The sequence below is a fragment of the Macaca mulatta genome, chromosome 4, assembly GCF_049350105.2.
Source record: "Macaca mulatta isolate MMU2019108-1 chromosome 4, T2T-MMU8v2.0, whole genome shotgun sequence".
In the NCBI taxonomy this organism is placed as follows: Eukaryota; Metazoa; Chordata; class Mammalia; order Primates; family Cercopithecidae; genus Macaca; species Macaca mulatta.
This window is the reverse complement of record NC_133409.1, coordinates 76,781,648-76,805,917: the sequence shown is the minus strand read 5'-3', so window position 1 is coordinate 76,805,917 and position 24,270 is coordinate 76,781,648. Positions and strand designations below refer to the sequence as shown.

General features: G+C 39.3%; 1 protein-coding gene and 1 non-coding gene across 3 annotated transcripts in view; one reads left to right on the top strand and one right to left on the bottom strand.

Annotated features, from left to right (window-relative positions):
- Positions 1-24,270, bottom strand: part of SNX9 (sorting nexin 9) — a 123,228-nt gene that overhangs the window by 8,113 nt on the left and 90,845 nt on the right. For both annotated transcript variants that reach the window (XM_028847289.2, XM_028847290.2), the window contains 5 exons: positions 16,059-16,189; positions 10,470-10,573; positions 9,145-9,248; positions 5,566-5,643; positions 424-500 (listed from right to left, as the gene is read on the bottom strand). In XM_028847289.2, the coding sequence (XP_028703122.2) occupies positions 424-500; positions 5,566-5,643; positions 9,145-9,248; positions 10,470-10,573; positions 16,059-16,189 (494 nt within the window). The remainder of the gene's footprint in view (positions 1-423; positions 501-5,565; positions 5,644-9,144; positions 9,249-10,469; positions 10,574-16,058; positions 16,190-24,270) is intronic.
- On the top strand, positions 3,506-3,564 carry LOC114677854 (U7 small nuclear RNA). The gene has a single exon (XR_003729284.2). It is a non-coding gene; the product is annotated as a U7 small nuclear RNA (small nuclear RNA).

The window sequence follows — 24,270 nt, the reverse complement described above, 5'->3', positions numbered from 1 at the left end:
GATCACGGCTCACTGCAGCCTCGACTTCCCGGGCTCAAGCGATCTTCCTACCTCAGCCTCCTGGATAGCTGGGACTACAGGCATATACCACTACACCTGGCTAATTTTTTTGGGTTCACTGTGTTGCCCAGGCTGGTCTCGAATTTCTGGACTCAAGAAATTCACCTGCCTTGGCCTCCCAAAGTGCCAGATTACAGTTGTGAGCCACTGTGCCTGGCCTATTTAGATTTCTTGATGACAAATTTATCCATCCACTTTGTCTTAATCCAAGAAACCATGATTAAATACAACTAACAAAGATACACAGAAACAGAAAAGAGGAGGGTACTTATTTGGGAAGTTTGTCTTAAGACATGTTTTAAATTAAATATGTGGACTAGACAGCATCAAATCGTAATTGGAATTGTGTGATTATGTTAGTACCTGTTCTGCCACGAGACTGGCAATTTCTTCGTAAGTCTTTCCTGCTTCTGTTATTGCATCATTGAGATCTGTTTCACCTGAAAATGATCAATTTTATCAGTGGTTATAAGTTATACATATTTTCTTTTCACTTGTTAAAAATTTTGTTATTGGTTTTATTGGTAAATTTTATCATAGAAACTTTCAAACATTTTCAAAACTAGTGGGAACAGAATGAATGCCTATCACCCACCATCTGCCTTCCCCACTGGCAGCTCTCGCCAGCCTGTGTTCATTTACACCCCGACCCGCTTTCACTGGATATCAGTATCTCATCCATAAATCCTGCCTAACAGATGAGGACTCTAAAACATGAGGCAGTACCATTATGACACCTAAGACGAGACTGTCACTCTGCTATAATGAAGCCTCTCAGGGCGAGCTGGCTGCTTGAATCAGGATGTAAAGGTCCACACAGCACAGAACTGATGCGTTTCTTAACTCTGTGGATTCTTCTCCCTCAGCCCCTTTTTTCCCTGCACGTTTCTTTTCGTGGGGTGTTGAACTTGTTGTGTGCCTTGGTGCCTGCATTCTGGACGCTGCTGGCTGCATCTCTGGTGATACTGCACACACTCCTCTGTCCCTGTATTCTCTTTACACTAGCTATTAGACCTAGAGGCCTGATCAGAGTCACACGCCACCAGTTCCAGTTATTTCTACTCTTAGAATGTTAGAAAATGATCGTTATCTAGAATGACCATTGTCTGGATCTTTTATTTTATTATTTGTTTTTCTTTTTTGAGACAGAGTCTTGCTCTGTTGCCCAGGCTGGAGTGCAGTGGCACAATCTCAGCTCACTGCAAGCTCTGGCTCCCAGGTTCACACCATTCTCCTGCCTCAGCCTCCCGAGTAGCTGGGACTACAGGCACCTGCCACCATGCCCAGCTGATTTTTTGTGTTTTTAGTAGAGATGGGGTTTCACTGTGTTGGCCAGGCTTGTCTCGAACTCCTGACCTCAGGTGATCCACCTGTCTCAGCCTCCCAAAGTGCTGGGATTACAGGTGTGAGCCGCTGCGCCCGGCCAAGGATCTTTTATTTTAGTATGAGTTTGCAAAACGGTGTTATTCTATTTCTACCATTCCTTCTTTATTGGCTGAAATACTTCCATAAGGATCAGCTTTCCTCTATCAATAATATTCTGGTTACCCAGAGGTAGAGTTTGAATAGGAAAAGCAGGTTAAGTGCTTAATTCTTTTTTCTCTTTACAGTTTTCAAAATAATGAGTTAATCCCCTACCATTCTCTAAGAGTAACTGAGATTAATTTCTTAAAAAGCATCTTTATAATTCTGGATTTAAAAATATTTGATATGCTTCATTCCGCATTAATTATCATTTTCACTAATGCTCAAATTTTCTTTTCTTTGGCCAGTGGTAGGCTCTTCCAATTGGTATTTAAGTCTTTTGATAGGAACCCTGGTTCATTGTGGTAGGAAGTGAACCTTATGATTGGTGCCAAGGAATGCTTCTTGCTACTGGATTGGGTAATTGTTTCCAGGGTTTTAACAGAAAGGCAAATTGTGTATATATATATTTTTTTTTAAAAATTTTTTTTTTTTACTTTTTTAAGAGGGAAAACACATAATGAGCTTACACTGATGTTTCCAAAGCAAATTTATGACTTTAGGGGTTTTCTTCATTTATTTTAAAACTTTATTTTAAAAATCTTAATTGCTAACAACAGTAACAATTACATATTTGATTTATCCTACAATATGAAAACAGTTTTAGAAGTTTTAGAATAACAATACCAACATGATATTGACTACACGTTTAGTGAAAATAACTAACATTCTTATAGTCTTTCTGACCTTGAGGCATCTGCTCCTGGGGGCATATAAAATGCCATTTTAAGGTGCTTTGAAATAATTCCTCTGTGTGCTATGCCTTCATCTTGATGTATCAAGTCATTTGTTTTATTTTGCTTTTGATTAGGAATTTTTTTCCATTTTGATTTAAATTTGTTTTCTAATAATTATGTAAAGCATTCACATTATTCCAAAGTCAACTCTACAAAACAAGATATAATCAGAAGTTTACCTTCCATGTCTTTCTCCTCCCCCATAATCATTTAAGAATTTTTATCACTTATATTTCCATACGATCATCCATAACAATATGCAATGTTTCACGGTTTTGTGCAGGGGCCATGCTAACAGTCTATATTATTTCAAGTTAGTACATGAACTGTTAAAGGAGCACTGGAAGTTATTTTTACTATAATCAGAATATTCCTAGGATTCAAACTTATTTACATTATTACAAGATCGCACAGCATAGCACTGCTCCAAGACACCAACACATCTGAGCAAGCGGATGTGATGAGACACAGTACTCAACACTGCTGACCACTGTCCTTTGCGATGGGAGAAAAGCCAGTCAACAGGAACTTGAATGCTTCCTTAAAATAGTATCTTAAGTAGAATGATATTCAACATAAAACATACATCGAGTATTTTTAATACTTGAAAAAGTGGTCTCTGCAATATGAATATTTAATTATGTATTGATTATTATAGTCCGGAAAATGTTAAAGGATCACGAGGCAGCTCCCAGTGGGGAACCCATGGATGAGCCTGTGGAGCCGGGCACAGTGTCTCAGGTTCACGCTCTGTGGCCCACCTTCTCCCCAGGCTGCCCCTGCTGCTGTGCTGCCTCACCCCTGCTGCCACCGGCATCCTTTTCTACTCCACCTTGCTCCATATTTTACGTTTCCTTACTTCCATGCTGCTTCAGGCTAAAATTACACAGACTATACAACTCTGGAGAGAATCTGATCACTTTGAAGGTAGGTGAATTCTATCATATTTTTATGAGGATCAGTAACATATGAAAAGACTTACAGCACAAAGTAATTGAAGAACTTTTTAGAAACCATGTCCCAGATTACCAACTGTCTTCTTTTCCCTCTTTTCAAGACTTTTGGTTCAATTACCTGTATCCTCTATTAATAACAACGTATTTCATGAATAGTTAGTGGTATCTTTGTCTCTTCTAGCACTTCCCAGGAAAAGAAGTGAATTGCTATTTTAAAATTCTATGATTCAGTGTTACAGCTCTTTTAGAATTTGTCTAGCAGGTTTTCCAGGTTGCAGGAAACCTCTCTCTGCAACAACAACAACAAAATGGATGATTCAGTTCAACATCGTTTCTAAGGTTTCTACGTGACTCCAAATTACTAGGGATCCCAGCAACAAATTCTGAAGTTACTAAAGGGGTAATTGTGGGGCTTCTATTTTCAATTAGGATATGGACACCACAGGACACTACGGCTCTTGCCATAATACAAAAATACCAAATCAACTAAAAAAGTCATGCCTTTCTCTCAAGTCACTGAAGCACCATGAAAATGAAGAAATTCAAATCAACTAAATTCAGAAAAGGGTGCGCCCTGCCCCACTAGGTGATGGGCTTCCCGGGGGCATGTGGGCTAGCATGAGGCACGGGAAGCTGGAGGAACCTCAAATGCAGAGCTGGTTCTCCCACAGGGACTTCTATGGCCTAAGAGGTGACAGTGGGAAGCTGTGGTCTAGGCTGAAGAACAGTAAGAGGGCTGTAAGGTGAGGTTCGAGGAAGGCAGATTGCAGGTGAGTTCTGACATATAAGAAAGCATCAGGACCAACTGCGCAAAATTCCAGCATCTCTAGGACAAATGTTCTCACCCTGTTGGGGCATCACAGAGCCACCATGCTAAAAGGGATCCAAGGCATCTGCCTCCTCCCTAAGCAATGGGCGTGGCTCTCATCTCAGCTCTTCCATCACCTACTTGTTACCTGGGCCAAGATGCTTCTCTGTTCTGGCCTTGAGTTGCTAGTCTAGACCTCAAAGACCACTTCTGGTCTAAAGTGTCAACTGTAAGACATGGTAAGGCCAGGGCAATGAGAACTATTCCCAGGTGGGAGCCCTAAATCTTACATTTTGGTAAGAAACTAATTTCTTATTAGTTTATTATTAAAATATTCAGACACTGACATCCAAAGCACTGTCTGCCCTGAGTATCAGGACCAACACCTGTACCAATTCTATCACTTCTGTAAGTGACAGGAGATAACAGATTTAATAGGTGCCACCTAGCTGACAAATGCCTTTTCTTTTTTTTTTTTTTTTTTGCTCATTGAGATGGGTGGGGTCTCTGCTGCTCATATTGGAGTGCAATGGTGTGATCATGGCACACCATAGCCTCAACCTCCTGGGCTCAAGCGATCCTCCTGCTTCAGCCTCCAGAACAGCTGAGACTACAGGTGTGTGACACCATGCCTGGCTAATTTTTATTATTTCTTTGTAGAGATGGGGTCTCCTTATGTTGCCTGGGCTCTTTTTCCTTTTAATAAAAAGAGCTAACTTGTTCTCATTAAGTGCTGCCAATGTAAACCATGAACTCTAAATTCCATGGGTAAGATACATATTTATAGGGTAAGCTGAAACAGTTATGAGTTAAGGAGAAAACAGGCAACACACACTTGCTACTTGGTCAAATATTTTTCCTTGAAATGGCCTTGATGAAATCTGGCTTTTGTTTTTTTGAGACAGGGTCTTGCTCTGTCACCCAGGCTGGAGTGCACCAGTAAGATCATGGCTCAGTGCAACCTCTGCCTCCCGGACTTAAGTGATCCTCCCACCTCAGCCTCCCAAATAGCTGGGACTACCTGTATGCACCACCACACCCAGCTAATTTTTGATTTTTTGTAGAGATGGGGGTCTCACCATGTTGCCCAGCTTGGTCTCAAACTCCTGTACTCAAGTGATTTGCCCGCCTCAGCCTCCCAAAGTGTTGGAATTATAGGTGTGAGCCACTGTGCCCCGCCAAATCTGGCCTCTGTTAACAGGAAGACTTGGCAGAGAAATGAAACTGATGGCGTTGAAACAAAAATGCTACACCTGAGAGCAAAAAAAGGCAAACAAGCTAGCAAGAAAATACGAATTATAACCACCTTTGGCTTTTCTCAAAAGTCCTAGGATGAGGGTGCAAAAGTCCTTAGTGCAGCAGCCTAGCCAATTTACACACCAACAACCAGGGTGCTTCACTGAGGAGGGAGTTAGCGTCTGCAGGCAGCAGGTCTGGATAAGGCTCTAAAGGCCCACTGGATGAATGAAGAAAGACACACCTTGATAGCCGCTAGAACTGAACACTGTGGCCAAACTTTGCAAGGCCTTTCCTATCTTCTGATATTCCTTGGGCAATGCTGAAAGAGAAAAAGGAATAAACTGATTAGTCTTCTGAGCAAACTGAAATGAGATTAAACTATTTCCTGAAAGTGATTACTTTATCGTAACATTGGAAGTGATTCAAAATAGTCTATATTCCTTCATAAAATATTGTTTCAAAAGTGATTTTTTCAACAGATTTCTTTCGATTATTTTTAATTGACTGTTCAATTAAAGGTGGATGCTATTATTACTGACAATCACTCCTACATTCTCATTCACCAAATGAGAGGCAAGTGAGATGGAAGCTCCTTTAGATGGTTTCTAGCTTACAAAGTACTTCCAGCGACACTGTGCTCGATCATCGCGTTAGCCCCTTTACCAGATGCAGAGACACCGTCCTCATCATGGAGAGGATCAGGAAAGTGAGACTCAGATAACTGACTTGCCCAAGGTCACACGGCTAATAAATGCTGGATGTGGACTTGTGATTCCAAACACGTAGACTTTCCCACTCTGTTACGGGTACATAAATGACCATTTGCAAACCATGACCACCAAAGACTGAAAGCAACAAGATGTGGAGGAAAATACAACAGTCAGGCATCGCACGACCAGGGAAGAGGGGTATGAGTTTTCTCATCTGTATGAAGAGATGATTTCACTAAATGACATCTAAGGTTTCTTTTTAAGGTGCTAAGATCCTAGGATCACTTCGGAGAACTTTCTAAGAGTCTCTGCACCTTAGGCTACTTTCTTTGCATTTGTATGGAGTCCCCTTAAATGGAGCATCTGTTTGCCTTTCAAAAGAAACCATTATTTGCATTTAAAGACTCACTGCAGTTTTTAAAGCAGAAAAAGAAAACTTTTAATGTTTCTTTAAAAAATATTTAGGCCAGAGACATTTGAGGTAAGGTCTATAAGCTGCAGTTATCAGGAAACATGAATCCAAATTACATGAGCTTAGTTAATTTTAATAAATTGTCCACCCTCTGGTACCTCAGTTTTGCCTCTCTACCTAAAGGCGCCTGGCATGTGGTTCACCATGCAGAGTGTGTGCTGGAGTTTTCATTCTACACATCAGGAATTTTAAAGAACTATTTTAAGAAAGAGAAGGAGATATGCCCGAGTCAAATCCCTTTCCCCACCCCACAAAAGAGCAGCCTGAGGCCAGCATTCCCTACTTTCTACATTTAGCCTTGTGAATTACACAGGACATGGAGTTGATCGGACATTAGACATAAGGCATTTAATTTTTTAAAAGATATCATAATCCCAAATTTTTATGATATCCTTAAAAAATGCAATTGTAAAATTTGCACTCAGGAAAAATGGCTTTCAAAGAACATACAGATTTAAATGATGTGTTATGATGGTCTTGCAAGAGTTTATGGTCAAAATTAATTCACTGCCTTTAGAACTGAATTCTTTCATTTATACTTTAGAGCAGCGGTCCCCAACCTTTCTGGCACCAGGGACTGGTTTCATGGAAGATAATTTTTCCACGGACAGACAGTGGGTCAGGGGGATGGTTTGGGGATGAAACAGTTTCACCTCAGATCATCAGGCATTAGATTCTCATAAGGGCTCACAACCTAGATCTCGTGTATGCGTGGCTCACAATAGGGTGCAAATTTCTATGAGAATCTAATGCTACGGCTGATCTGACAGGAGGCGGAACTCAGGCGGTATGTGAGTGATGGGGAGCGCCTGGAGATAGAGATGAAGCTTCACTTGCCTCCTGCTGTGCAGTAATGTTCCATGTACCAGCCCATGGCCTGGGGACTGGGGACCTCTGCTTTAGAGAACAATGTCAATTCGCCTTTTGTTCATGAGTCCTCCTCTATGACCAAAGTCTTGACACAGGTTTTGTTTTCTAGATGCTGCATTTGTATACATTATTTTCTCAGGGCTAATTCTATACATTTAGGATATAGCATCATATTTCTTTGCTATGGGAAAGAAACAACTGTTATTCCTGGTGTCTGCCCCTCAAGCACGAACAGCTGGTATGTTACAAGTTGTTCTGTTTGTATAACATGTGGATGGTAAAGCACCACTGGTACTGGTATTGCCGCTAGTAGAGGAAGAGGTAGAGGTAGCATTGGCCAATGGTTGAGGTAAGGCAGGGCCTGGCAAACTTCCTCTGCAAAGTGCCAGATAGTAAACGTTTTAGGCTTTATGGAGCCACAAGTTTCTGTTGAAACTACTCAACTCGACCATTATGACACAAATGTAGCCAAAGACAACAGACAAATAAACGGGCATGGGTGTGTTCCAACAAAACTTTATTTACAAAATAAGTGGCAAGCCAAATTTGGCGCTCAGACCATAGTTTACTGATTTCTGATGTAAGGCTTTGGATTTTCAGATCTGGATCGAATAGTAATACTGGCATTGTCTTTGCTGTGCTATCTTATTAATTCATCTACGAGTCACTCCATATTTAGTTTCCTGCTCTTTAAAATTATTATTGGATTTCAAATTGATTGTTTTCCTTTTTTAGCATAAAAATATCACCTTTAAAAAAATCATTACAAGAACAGATCCCTTTCCTATGCTGAGCATCAAAGGCCGATATAAAAGTAGGTATATATTACTCATAATTCAAAATATAAAACATTTTTATTTTTTTAAAACTGAATACAACCAATATTCCTGTACGGTGTTATGAAGTGAAGGCCAGAAAATTCTTAGTGATAGATTAGAAGGCCCTTTTCTCCAGAGGTTAAGACATAGCAATAAGGGCAGACCAGATATAAAGGAGAGAAGTCCTAGGACTCTAAGGGAGTCAAAGACATCTGCGCATTGGACAGCAGTGCGATCCCAGCATTTCAGGGCCTGATAAGTCATTCTGCAGCCTCTGAGCCTGTGGGTGTAACAGGGCAGCAGCCCGCAGCATTAGCCCCACAGATGGATACGTGACTGTTTATCTATCCTGGGCCATGGGTGGCGACAGAGCTGCACAGTTCTGGGGAATACAGGAAAAACCTTCAGCAGAATGAAAGCCTACAAACCAAAGAGAAGGAGGGAGGCAGAAGTTTTTAGGGACATGGCAGAGTGGGCAGAAAGCCATGACTCACAGTGACACTCTCCCCTCAGCAGTGCTTCTGCTCTGACATATTTTTACTACTAACTATACTGGTTTTTCTAAACACTATGGCTTTAGTCAAATATACAACATCTTACCAAATGGATGAAGATTAAAAAACAAAATCATGAGACTAAGAATAACTACAAGCACTCTCAAAACATGCAAAAATGATTAATTTTCCAAAGATTATAAAGCCCCAAATTACTGGAACTAATTAAGTGAACATGGTGCTCCATATGAGATTTCTTAACCTGGCTTTGTTAGTCAATTTTCTGTGGTTTAACTCGGGTGAAGTGAGATTAAACAGAATCACAGGAGTGACATTACTGCTGTCCACCAAATACACTTCTGTTTGAGGCAGCAGGTTCCCTTCTATGATAAGGGACATAAAACTGAGCCTGCATCACCCCCTACGAGCCCAGTGCGCTGTAAGGAGTGGACTTACGCCCCGTGCAGCGCTTCCAGTGCTCCTGCCCCACCGTCAGCAGCTCCTTCACGCCGTCATCCATGGCCTTGGTGAACTTCCCCACAGCCTCACACTTCTGCTCTCTGTGGGCGAAGGCAGCCGTCAGTCACGTAAGCAGGAGGAACAGCACTGCTGTGGGGACACTCAGGCCAAACGTACCCACAGGCACTTGTTTCCTTGCACGATAACAACTTCCCTTTCACTACGTTAGCCTTAAATACAGGCTTGATGCAGACATTTAAAGAACTACGTAAAAAGCGGTGATTTATATTTTAACTTTGCTTCCTTTCTGCCTCTACAATTCTTTGTGAATTTTAAAATTATTCTAAAGTAAATCAAGTAATTTATTGACTATCTTATTTAGGAAAATTCCAATCACTGGGGGGACCATCAAATCTATAAAAGAATAATAGGGGTTGCTAATGCTAACTGGCCATTCATTCCAAGTACTCGGTGAAACACAGACAATAACCCGGATACACAATCACCTAAGTGACCTGAAAGATACCAGTTCTTTCTAAGGATGTCAAAAGTGTATTTACCAGCCTAAAAAGATCACAATATACTGTTAGATGAAAAAAGCAGATTATAAAACAAAGTGTCTAGTGTGAGGTCATTTTTGTTTAAACAACCTTTCCTATAATTACATATGTACAGAGGAGGATTTGGGAGACTAAACACTAACATACTAACACCGATTTTCTCTCTGGGTGGTTGAAGGGTTACGTGTATGTGTGTGTGTGTGTGCTTCTTGTCTATACTTTCAGTAACAATACACAATAATTTTACGATAAAAAAGCTTTTTAAAACTAAAAGCCATGCAAATTTCTTATAAGTCCTTAAGAGAAAAGGAACTACTCCAAAGTTTCAACTGACTTTGTACTTTAAAAACTAAATGATTAAAATCAACAAATTAAAAAAATATACAGAAAAAGCAGGTTAGAGACTGCTTCCTCAAGGCAATGTTCAAAGAGGTTTGCTGTCTGAATACTGCGTGGGTTTTAGGTGGCTCCGTGCCGCCTGGTTTCATCACACTATTGGAAACAGCTACTCAACACCGTGTCAACTATGAAATCACCGGCTTCAAGGTAAAAGAAAGATTTTAATCTGATGTTGCAGTTATAAAGACAGTACTTCTACATACAAATGATGTTTCCCTTGTCATTGGACTACAAATCCCGCTCATTTCATAAAACTCTAGTCTGACAATTTGAGTTTCGGCTGCGGCTACTCTGGCTGAGGCCTGAAGGCCAAAGGAGGAGGGTGCAGAGTGAGAAGAAAGAAAACCTGGAAGCGTCTCTCACATTTCTACTAAGTCCAAGTCAGGTGCCTCTGGTTCCATGGTGGAAAATATCATGACTCCCGCCAGCTCATCTTTCTCAGCCTTCCTCTTTCCAGTTTTCCATTCCTGTAAATGAGAACGCTGTAAGGTTCAAGTGGAGAGCACAAACTGGTCTTCAAAATTCCCAAACAGGACCAGCTCATTGATCACCTTTATCTTTCTAATTTTCAGCAAGCAACTCCCACTCTATCTCCCTCCTCACCATGGACCAAATACCTTTATACCCCAAATGTAATCTCAGGGCATGAACAGTGTCATTCCACAGAATGGACCTAAAGGGACCAAGTCTTTTGAGAATGAACCGACTCAGCCATGTTCCCTTTCCAACGGCTACCTACATAAACACAACAAAAAGAAACACCCTATATACATACATACATATATATATATATATATATATATATTTTTTTTTTTTTTTTTTTTTTTTTGAGACAGTCTCACTTTGCCTTCTAGGCTGGAGTACAGTGGCGTGATCTCAGCTCACTGTAGCCTTGAACTTCCAGGTTCACGTGATCCTCCCACCTCAGCCCCCCAGGTAGCTGAGACTTAAGGCGCGCGCCACCACGCCTGGCTAATTTTTGTATTTTTTGTAGAGATGGGGCTTCACCATGTTAGTCAGGCTGGTCCCGAACTCCTGGGCTCAAGCAATATGCCCACCTCGGCCCCTGCAAGGTTCTGGGATTCCAGGCATAAGCCACTGTGCTCAGCCCACCCTATGCATTCTGACCAAGTGCCTCAAATGTTTAGGTTAACTGATTTCTAAAAAGGTAAATGCTTTTCTAAAATATAACACAGAAACCAGTATTATGAGGTTTTTTTTTTTAAAAAAAAAACATATTAAGATATACACACAGAGTACCCCAAAGTAAAAATATCCAGTGCAATGAATGTCACAAAGTGAATATTTGCATAATGACCAACTAGGCCAGGAAGGAGCAAAGAGCTTCCATTCCAAAAGCACCCCTGCATTGTCCTTTCCCCAAGCACTGCTACCTCTTCCCTCTCCCACAAAGGTAACCAGTAATCTCTCTCTTACGGTTTTCATTTCCTTGCTTTTCTGCTATGGTTTGAATGTGTTCCCTCCAAACTTCATGTTTTGAAACTTAATAGCCAACGTGATAATATTAAGAGGTGGGGCCTTTAAGAAGTGATTAGGTCATGAGGGCCTCCCCCCTTGTGGATGAGATTAGCGTCCTGATAAAAGAGTTTGTCCCTTTTTGTTTTTCCACCTTCCACCATGTGGGAACTCAGCATTTCTCCCTTTTGGAGGATGCAGCCTTCACCACACATCAAATGCTGGTGCCTTGATCTTTGACTTCCAGCCTTGATCTTTGACTTCCAGCCTCTGTAACTGTGAGAAATAAATTTCTGTTGTATATAAATTATCCAGTCTCAGGTACTTTGTTACAGCAGCACAAATGGACTTTGTTTAGACGCACCTAAGCATGCATCCTACCCTGTCCTGCTAGTTTTTCAAGCTAGCAAAGAACCCTATAAATGTGTTCTTTGGTGTCTGGCTTTTTTTGCTCGATCTTGGTTAGGAACTATAGTCACAATTTTGTGTAGAACTATAGTTCATTCATTTCATTGTTGTATAACATTCTACTGTATGAATAATCCCCAATTTATTTATCTATTCTACTACTGGTAGCCACCCTTATCAAGTTATGAATGAAGCTGTTACGTACATGTCTCCTGGTGTCTGTGTGCATGCATTTCTATATTCAGTACGTGCCCAGGAGTGGAAATGCCAGGTCATATGAGAGGGTTCAACTTTAGTAAATGCCAAACTTTTCCAAATTGGTCTTACCAACTTTCCCCCAACAGGCTATGAGTCCCAATGGCATCTCACCTCACCAAGATGACACGTGGTATGGTTAGTTTTAGCCACTCTGGCAAGTGTGTAGCGGTATCTTGCTGTGGTTTTAATTTGTATTTATTAATTGCTAATGAGATTAGGTCCTTTTCTATACATCTGTTGTTGATTCAGATACCTTATTTTATGAAGTACATGATCAAATCTCCTATTTTTCCACTGGGCTTACTGATGTTTTCATATATTCTAAAATCTAGCTCTTCATTGCTTATATATATGTGCAAGTATCTTCTACCCAGTAGCTTTTCGCTTGTCATAGCTCTGCTGAACAAAGAAGTTCTAATGTAGTCTGATTTATCCACATCTTTCTGCAGAGTCTTCTTCATGTCATATTTCAGAAATTCTTCCCTGCTCGCTAGGATACGAAGATGTCCCACGTTATCTTCTGTAAGCATTACTATGTTGCTTTTCACATTTAGATCTGCGAGCCACATGGAATTCATTTTCAAGAAAACTATATACAATGAAAACTTTCAAACATATACAAAAGAAGAAAAGTATAATAAACCCCTCAGGTTCAGCTTCAATAATTACCAACACTTTGCCAATCTTTTTTTAACTATCATTACTTTAGTATGAGATACAGAAGTCATTTACGTGATGAAGCTTTCGGAACCGTGGTGGCACGGGCAGCCTCATGTGATGCCATTTCAGTAGGGATTTACTTCGGCTTACACACTTTCTAAGAATGGCACCGCCTCTAAATAAGAAATGACCCTTGTCTAGAACTACTCGGTGCCTCCATATTCTGGGAAAACTTTAACTTTCACGCTAACTGGTTAAATCTTTCCACCCGCACCTTTAAGGTCTGATCCAATAGCTACTACTGTTGCTTGCAATACTTTTGAGATTTTTCTGGAAGTATAATGACTCCTTTGGCTACAGTTCTGGGTGCTTTCCTTTCAACCAATACTCAAAGACTGAAAGAAACTTTCCAAGTGCCTGTTTGCTGTGACTCCACAGGAGACCCACAGCTCCACCTTCAGCACAAGTGGCCAAGGGAAAAGTTGCCCAGGCACCACTGCTCCCCAGGAGGTGCCAATCTTGTTTCATAGGTACTCTCCTTCATTCTACCTGTGGGATTTTTTTTTCTTACTTTAAAGTTAATTTCAAATATAATACATACATATATACATATTTCAGACAGAGTTTTGCTCTGTTGCCCAGGCTGGAGTGCAGTGGCACAATCTTGGCTCACTGCAACCTTCACCCTGGGGTTCAAATGATTCTCCTGCTTCGGCCTCCCAAGTAGCTGGGATTACAGCTGTGCGCCACCACACCTGGTGAATTTTTGTATTTTTAGTAGAGACAGGGTTTTGCCATATTGGCCAGGCTGGTCTTGAACTCCTGACCTCAAGTGATCCACCACACCCAGCCTGGGACATATTTTAAAAACATAACAATATCAATAACAACCCTAATAAACTGCAGACTGTAGTGAGGTAGCGAGCACATTTCATTTCCCTGCAGTGTGCCATCCAACTGACCCAGCACCGGCTACTGAAAAGACTGTCGTTTCCCTACTATGCTCAGTGCCATGTTTCTCAGAGATCAAGTGTCTATTCTGCTCTACTGGTTGGTTTGTCTAGCCTTATGCCAAGTCATGCTTTTGAACTTTTTTAGCTTCACAATGAGTTCTGATACGCAATAAAGTCCTCCTCCTAGTTCATTCTTTTCCAAGAGAATCCTGGCAATTCTTGGCATTTCGATTTTCTACATATGACGTCCTTACTGTTTTCAGCCCATGAGACACAGTATTATTAGAAAACTTATTTCCATTATTTTTCTCAATAATGTTTCATAGTTTTCTATGTAGATTTTTTGTACATTTTCTTGTATTTATTCCTGGATATTTGATACTTTTGATGTTATTGTAAATGAGGTTTTTTTTTTTTTTTTAGATTTTCGATTTCTGTTTTTTGCTGATAAATATGCAATGTCTTGTATCCAGCTACCTTACTAACCACTTATTTCTAATAATGTCTCTATAGATTCTTTGGGGGTTTCTGTGTCTACCATTTATTTACATGAGCTGCTACTTACCACAGCATCATAGTTTCTATGTAGTTCTACACTGTCATTTAGCAAGCGAGGAAATTCTGGCCCAAAGGGATTAAATACCTTCACTAAGATCACAGAGGCAGTTAGAAGTAGCGCTAAGACCAGAACTCAAGTGCCCTGACTCCAAGTTCTTTCTTTTTTCTCTTATACCACTTTTATGACAAGCTGATCCCTCTTTGAAAGTGGCAGTCATTTAAAACAACACAACACAACTGACGTCTAGGATTTATTAAACTCCACCATGCATAAAACATGGCCTTCAGAAGTGCCTTCTAAATCAAATCCTTGGAAAATCTATCAAATAAGCTCTTGTTAAAGTCTTGTGGGCACCAGGAAGGCAACAAACTTGGAGGAGGTTCCCTGTAGTTTCTATAACTACAAAGTAACCAAAACAGTTACTGAATTCAAAGAACTTAGTTTCACTACTATACAGCTACATGACACACACAGTGTGACCGAGTACCCTGTCTCACCATAAATATATACAAACTCCTAAGACATGGTGAAGAGACCCGTGATATATACAAATTCACAAAGACATGGTGAAGCATCTCCATGTTGTCTCATTCCCAAGCTGGTGACATATAACATATCACATGAGCTGGTCAATTCTAGAAATAGTCAATAACTGAAAATAAGGCCCAAATATGTATGTTAAGCGTATGCATACACGTGTAAACATACACTGATAGAGCCCTAATATTTAAGACTTACTATTTGTTCACTTCAACAAGTGAAAAGTACTACAAAGAAGTTTAGCAAGTCAACCTCTCAAAGTTCCAAGAGGGTATATGATATTCTATTATTTGATTAGAGACAAAAATAGCTTCATAATTTATTTCCCAGGCTGATAATGTATTTAGCATCTGCTGTGGCTTCTAGGCCAACTCCTGCTTTTATTCTTTAGGGTGCTTTCTAAGATATGCAGTATTTGTTGAGACAAATTGTGGAGGAAACATCTTTAGGGAATAAAATGATACAATAAGGAGTACAGTAAATGCTTACTGAGAGAGAAAACTATTTCCAAAGCAGACAATTTTGAGATGTCAGGCAGCCAACTTTTCCTTGACTTTAATGAAGAACAGATGACCACTGGCAGACTAACTGGTCACGGGGCAGGCAGACAGAGGCCAGCATTGACTTTGGACTCACCATTACAGTGATGAAAATGGCCTGGCTCTCAGAAGAGCGGCTCATGTCTGCCTCTCCCTTTCCTGTCATTATGCTGTTACATCGTAAGGGCAACGTGATCAGGAAAATCAGTCACCCCACTCCCCTCACTTCATGCTGATAATACCTTCAGAGTTTGGGGCCTAGCCTCCTATTTTTAAAACATCTAGGGAAAAACTGCTGACGCCATTACATCCTTCACCCTGCCCCTGCCCATCCTGAGCCAACCCACTCCCAGTATAGGGGAAGCCCTTCTGGCAGGCAGCTCGTCACTCATCATGACACATTTCCTACGGTGGGGATTTAGGTTTCTGTCCCCCCACTGTCGCTGGAGGAAGTGAGAAATAAATAACCAACATAATTTTAACTCCTTTCAGAAATAAGTTTGGTGTGAATAAGACAACTCTCAATATCCTCTGATGCCATAATAATACAATGTCCTACCTTCTCATCTCGAAAATTTAGGAACTGCTGAAAAACTTCACTTTCAGAGATTACTGGATGGCGACACATCCTGGTCATCCAGGCCTGAAGTCTCTCCATGCGCATTTTGATAAATTCTTCTTCAAAGCGGCCTGCAAGCGACACACAAAGAATGACATGCAACTTTGTCTAAAATGAATTACTGTTACCATACAGTAACTTAAAAACCATTTCTATGGCTACTGGCTACTTGGTAGAAAGTTATTTAGCAAAAGGTAAACCCTGGTGATTTTTCACTAATCTAAAATACAAGCAACACAATGAACGCTCAAAGATGCACAGGTAAGATGCAACAGACTTCAGTTTTTAAGAATATAATTCCAATTTAACATATCTACAAACCCTTTAATTGGGACAAGAATAATAACAACCTCAAAGTGCTCTTTTCTTCAATTATCCTTAAAGTACTAAAAAAAAAAAAAATGAAATCTTATCTCAACATGAAAACCTGTCTTTTTCCTACAAGCGAACAGGCCAGTTTCTTTGTGGCCACAGTAAGTCCTATAGGCGAGAAAGGAGTGATAAGTGGAATTTAATGTCATTCTCACAAATGACATGACATTTTCATATTATAAAAATGTGTCCAAATGCAATATAAATTACATACATACAAGTTTAAATTTATCATTATGAAAAGTAACCCAATGCTGTAGCTTTTTTCCTCCATGTATTTTAAATTACTTAAACTGAAATACCAAAGGAATTTTTCCATGAATGCAGTAATGTAAGTTGCTATTCCAGAACTTGTGACCATACTAAAACAGTTTAATGAGTGGTCCTTTCTGTTTTAAAAGTAGAAGGTCAGCTTGACAACGATGGCATAACAAACATCAAGTGAACATTAAGAATGTTTATAAACCTACAAACAAAAATTACTATTAGTTGAAAGGCTTTTAGTGGTAGAAGTTCCAGCTACGGCCTGGAGAGATCAGCTAACCCTACCCCTCAAAAGCAACTATAAAGCTAGACAACATTGACAAAAACAACCAAATGAGTGCTCTAGAAATCAACAAAAGGCGAATGGCCATCTAAGAAGTGTTTATGCTTGAAGAACTGAACTTCAGGCGACAATGACGGAAATCTGTGGTGCTGGGAGGCTGCTCCTGTCTCTCCCGGACCTGCTGCCTGTGTGTCACCCCCCAACACCCCACAAGTGTTTGACATGGCAGTACCACTAGGGTGGACAGGCTGTGAAGACGGGCAGCTGCAGCTTCTCTGTCAGGGTAAGACGCTTACTTGAAGCGATGGGAGATGCCCATGTTCAATGGTGGTGTCAGTGGCAGTGACAATCTCAGAGAAAGATGAACAGGAAGGGCCAACAGCCCTGATAGCCAAGGTTGAACCATGCATATTCCAGGCTGAGGCCGTATGCATACACAGTGGAGACCAGAGAAGGTCCAAGCCAGGCACACAATCCTGGTCAACTGTGAGGCTGTACATACAAGTAAAGGAGACACAAAAGGGTCTGGTAGAAAGTAAAAGCTAGGGCAACTTAAAAATGACCTGAGTTTTGAATGAGTTACATTGAGTTACAGTTACATCGACAGAGGACAGAAGCCCCAACTTACTGGCCTGAGGTGGTTGGTTACAACCTCTGTCAATCAATCATAGGCTTACTACCAATCCACACAGACATAGGAGCAAACTCTAGGAAGGCAAATGTAAAATAAACAAATTAACAAACACAGCAATAACTGAACTGCCAGGGAGACAGACTTCAGAGATTTAATCTTAGGCAAGTTACTTAACAAATAAAAAGCAGAAACAACAACCTTCAGGGAGGTAAACTCAGAATCTAGAGTTGCTAAAATGTATTCTCAAAAATGTCCAGTTTTCAACAAAAAATTAAGAGATATGCAAAGAAATAGCAAGATATGACCCATACTAGGAAAAAAACAAGCAGTCAATAGACACTATCTCTGAGTATCCTCAGACGTTGAGTTTGGCAGAAAAAAAAACCATGTGGCAGATAAAGCAGATTCTATAAAGATGTTCAAAGAACTAAGGGAAGCCTAAAAAATTAAAGAAAAATATGACAGAGAATCAACACACAGAATTTCAAAAAGGCGACAGAAGTTACCAAAAAAGAATCACTTGGAAATTCTGGAGTTGAAAGTATAGTAATTGAAATTAAAAATTCACTGCAGATAAGGCTCAGCAGAAGATTTAAGGTAGCAGAAGAAAAAAAACACCCAGTGAATTTGAAGATAGATCAACAGAAGTTAACTAACATGAAGAACACAGAGAAAAAAAACGAAACGTAAAATGAACACACTTTAGAATACATCAAGCACACCAAACACTTGTAATGAGAATCCCAGAGGAAGAAGAGAGAGACAAAAAAATATTTGAAGAAATAATGGCAGAAAACTTCTCAAATTTGATGGAAAATGAATCTACATTTCCAAGAAGCTCAACAAACCTCACTACAGTCTGTATTTGTAGGATAAATACAAAGAGATTCACAACTAGATACGACAGAGTTCAACTACTGAAAGACAAAATCAAAATCTTGAAAGCAGCAAGTGAAAAATGACTGATCATGCACAGTGGTGTGGGCACCTTAAACAGCATTAACAGCTGACTGGCTGTCTGACACAATGTAGCCAGATCAGTACAACTATCCTCTAAAAATAAAGACATACCCAGATAAATAATGAGAGAATTCACTGATAACAGACATGCATTGTAAGAAGTATTAAAAGAAGACCTTCAGGCTAAAAAGAAATTAGTCAAGATGGTGACTTGAATCTGCAGAGAGAAATAAACAGCACCAGAAATAAAAGGATTTATGTAAAAGACTCTATAGATATATTTTTTCTAATTTGTTTCCTTAGCATCTTTAAAACACAAAAGACTGTAGAAAGCAGTCATTGCCACACTGTATTGTTGGAGTCATAACATATAGATGTAATATATATGAAAATAATAGCATAAATGAGGGAAGTGAATAAAGCTATATAGGATAAAAGTTTCTATATGTTAGTGGAATTAATATTAATTTAAAGTGCACTGTGATGTTAAAAAGATGCATATTATATCCCGTAGGGCAACCACTAAGAAAATAACTTTAAAAATTTAGTTTAAACAATGAGAGGAATTACAACAATACACTCACTGTAAAATATTTAACACAAGGGAAAGGCAGTAAAGGAGCAAAAAGAAGCAAACACAGAAAACAAATAACAAAATGGCAAATGTGAATCTAACCACGTCAATAATTATACTAAATACAAATGGCCGCCTGTAGTCCCAGCTACTCGGGAGGCTGAGGCAGGAGAATGGCGTAAACCTGGGAGGCAGAGCTTGCAGTGAGCTGAGATCGGTGACAGAGAGCTTGCAGTGAGCCTGGGTGACAGAGCGAGACTCCGTGTCAAAAAAAAAAAAAAATACAAATGGTCTAAAAACCCCAATCAAAAGCAGATTGTGAGACTTGATAAAAAAGTAAGATCCAACTATCTTGCCTATAAGAGAAACAGCTTAATTTCAAAGGCACACATATACTGAAAGTAAATGGATGAGAAAAGATATACCATACAAACAGTAACCATAAGACAAATGGAGTGACTATACTAATATTAGACAAGTATGCTTTAATGCAGGAAATCTTACTAGAGACAATGGGGGACACCTCATGATAAAAGACTCACTACACCAGGAAGATATTACAAACTGTGTGTCTACCTAACAAGAGAGCCTCAAAATACATAAAACAAAAAGTGACAGAATTAAAAGGAGAGATGGTCCACCAATAAGAATGCTAAATTTCAATACCCGATACTCAATAAATTGACAGAACTAGAAAGAAAATTGGCAAGGATACAGAAACCTGAATAACACTATCAACCCAGTCTGATTGACATGAATGAAATGCTCCACCCAGTTGCTACAGACACATATTCTTTTGAAGCACACATGGAATATTCTCTAGGACAGACCATATGCTAGGCCATAAAATAAATCTGAATAAATGTAAAAGGACTAAAAATCATGCAAAGTATGTTCTCTGAACATAATAAAACTGGAGGTCAAAAGAAAAAAATTTGGGAAATGGCCAAATATTTGGAAATTAAACATAGAGTTGGTTCTCTGTATCCAGGGGTTCTGCATCCATGGATTCAACCAACCTCAGATTGCAAATATTTGAGGAAAAAAAAATGTTTCTGTAATGAATATGTATGGACTTTTTTCCTTGTTATTATTCTCAAAACAATACATAGCATTTACATTGTATTAGGTATTATAATTAATGTGCATAGGTTATATGCAAATACTATACCATTTTATATCAGGGACTTGAGCATCCATGGATTTTGTATCTGTGGGAGGTTCTGAAACCAATTCCCATGGATACTGAGATACAGGTATATTTCTAAATAACCCATGGATCAATAAGAACTTATGAGAAAAATTAGAAAATGTTTTGACCTGAATGAACATGAAAACTCAATATATTAGACTTTATGGAATGCAGCAAAAGCAATGCTTAGAGGAAAGTTTTTAGCATTTAACGCCTGTGATAGTAGAAATATCTCAAAACAATAATCTAAGTTTCTATGTTAAGAAACTAGGAAAAGAATAAATCAAACTCAAACCAAGCTGATGGAGAGAAATGATAAAAGAGCGGAAAACAATACAACAGAAAAGAGAAAAATAAAAATCAATAAAACCAAAGAAAAGAGAGAGATGACAATGATCAAAATCAGAAATGAAGGAGTATATATCGTTACAGACCTAACATCTTTAAAAGTACAAAGAGATACTATGAGCAACTCTAAAACTATACCCAACAACTTATATGAAATAAATAAATTCCCTTAAAGACCCAAGCTACCAAAGCTCACTAAAGAAGAGACAGCCTGAATAGTCCTATACCTATTAAGGAAATTAAATTCATAGTTAAAGCCTTCCCACAAAGAACACTCCAGGTCCAGATGATTTCAGTGGTGAATTCTATCAAACATGTATAGAACAATATCAATTCTATATAATCTCTTCCAGAATATAAAAAAGGAGGGAATAGTTCCAAACTCATCCTATAAGACTAGCATTGCCCTGATACTAAAACGAGACAAAGAAAATTACAAGAAAACTATAGACCAATAACCATCGTGAACCAAATCCTCAACCAAATATTATTAGCAAATTTAATCCAGTAATACATAAGAAGAATGTGTCACCATAGAGTGCATGTAAGGCTGGTTCAGCAGTGGAAAGCTGATGAATATGATTTACTGTATTAATAGCAGAAGAAAAGCCATACAATCACTCGATGGGTACACAAAATACATGGGACAAAATTCAGCAACTATTCATGAACAAAAACTTTCAGCAACCTAGAAATAGAAGGGAAATTCCTTAACTTGATAAAAGCACATCTAACAAAAAACCTACAGCTAATACATACTTAATGGTGAAAGACTGAATGCTTTGCCCCTAAGATAAGGAATAAGCCAAAGATGACTGTTCTCACTATTTCTATTCAACAGCATACAGGGAGTCCTAGCAAGTGCAATAAGGCGAAAACAGAAATAGAAGGCCCATGGATTGGGAAAGATGAAATAAAACTCTCTATTCCAAGCTGACATGATTGTCTACATTAAAAAAGAAAAGAGAAAAAAACCAAAGCATCCATACCCACAAAAAAAGCTCCTGGAACTACTGAGTTTAGCAAGGCCACAGATAAAAAGTGCATATAAAAAAATCAATTGTATCTCTATATGCAATACATAACTAGAAAACAAATAGTACCATTTACAATACAACTCTCCAATGAAATTCTTACACATAAATTTTTTGTTTTTTTGAGACAAAGTCTAACTCTGTCACCCAGGCTGGAATGCAGTGGCGTGATCCCGGCTCACTGCAACCTCCACCTCCCGGATTCAAGCAATTCTCCTGCCTCAGCCTCCTGAGTAGCTGGGACTACAGGTGCACACCACCACGCCTGGCTAATTTTTTTTTTTCCAGTAGAGATGGGGTTTCACCACGTTGGCCAGGTTGGTCTCAAACTCCTGACCTCAGGTGATCCACCTGCCTCAGCCTCCCAAAGTGCTGAGATTACAGCTGTGAGCCACTGTGCCTGGCCTGAAATTCTTACATATAAATCTAACAAAATATATGCAGAATCTGTATGTTGAAGACTCCAAAGCCCTAATGAAAATAAAATATGATACATTTATATATGGAGAAGATGAGATATCAAGATGTGAAAATTGTTCCATAGAATCAACGCAGTTCCAATAAAAATTCCAGCATGATTATAAATATCTACAAACTGACATTTAAATTTACAAGGAAAGGAAAAGAAAAAGAATAGCCAAAACAGTGTTGTAAAGGAACCAAGTTGGAGGATTCACGCTACCTGATTTAAAGACTTACCATAAAGCTACACAAGTCAAGACAGTGCAGGACTGGAGAAAGGGATGGACACATAAATCAATGGAACAGAACAGAATCCAGAAATAAACCCACAAATACAATCAACTGATTTTTTTCTTTTACAAACATCATTCTAATAAATGTAAAACAGATCTGTCTTTCCAAAAGATGGTGTGAGACCCACTGAATATCCTGATGAAAAAAAAAAAAATGCACTACCTCTACCGCACTGCACACCTTATATAAAAATAACCTCAAAATGTATCAAAGACCTAAATGAAAAGCCTAAAACTACAAAACCTTTAGAAGAAAATGTTGTGAATTGATCTTAGCCATGACACCTCAAGCACAGTCCATGAAAGAAAAAACTGATACAGTGAACTTCATTAAAGTTAAAAGCCTTTGTTATGCAAAAGACACTGTTAAGAAAATAATAAGGCTAGTGTGGTAGCTCCTGCCTCTAATCCCAACACTTTGGGAGGCTGAAGTGGGTGGATCGCTTGAGCTCAGGACTTCGAGACCAGCCTACGCAACAGGGTGAAAACCCTGTCTCTACCAAAAATACAAAAAATTCACAAGAAGTGTTGATGAGAGCCTGCAGTCCCCTAGTTACTCAGGAGGCTGAGGCTGGAAGACTGCTTGAGCCCGGGAGGTCAAGGTCAAGGTTGTAGTGAGCTGAGATGGTTGACATTGCATTCCAGCCTGGGCGACCAGAGTGAGACCCTGTCTCAAAAAAAAAAAAAAAAAAAAAAAAAAAGAAAGAAAAAGAAAATGACAAGCCAAGCCACAGCTGCGACAAGTTATTTGCAAATCACTTATCTAACAAAGAACTTGTTTCTAGAATATATACATATTTTTAAAAATCTCAGGATTCAACAACAAGAAAACAGACTGATACAAAATGAGCACAAGATGTGAACAGACGCTTCAGCACCGAAGACCTACAGATGGGAAATAAGCACATGAAGAGATGCTCGGCCCCACTCGCCATCAGGAAATGCAAATCAAAACCACGCTGAGATCCCACTGCATACCTATCGGACTGGTTAAAACGAGGAAAACCGGACACTATCAAGTGCAGGTAGGGATGTGGAACTACTGATACTCTCATATATTGCTGGTGAGGATTCCAAAATGGTATAGCCTCTTTGAAAAACAGTCGAGCAATTTCTTAAACATTAAACATATACTTGCCAAATGACCCAGTCATTTTACTCTTATTTACCCAAGAGGAATGAAAACTTATGTTCATGCAAAAACCTGTTTGCAAATGTTTATGGCAGCTTTATTCATAATTGCCAAAAGCTGGAAACCCAAATGTCCTTCAATGAGTGAATGGATAAACAAGCTATGGTATATCTAAACACTGGAATACTATTGGCCTCAAAAGGAACAAACTATTGACACAACAAAATGAATGAATTGCAAATGCGTTATGCTAAATGAAAGCAGTCAGACTCGAAAGACTATACACTGCATGCTTCCATTTATAATGACATTCTAGAAAACACAAAATTATGAACACAAAGAACACATCAGCTGTTGCCATGGTTAGGACTAGGGGGATGGGCAGCACGAGGGAACCTGGGGAGGTGACGGAGCTGTTCTGTATCATGAAATCTAGTGGTGGTTGCAAGACTGCAGTGGTAGCTGTCAAAACTCAGAACTCTACACCAAAAAGAATGAATTTACTGTACCTAAATTTAAAAGTAAAATTTAAAAAATGAAACCTGAACTTTCCTTTAGAAACTACAAGTATAAGTCAGGCAATGGTGGCGTGCACCTATAATCC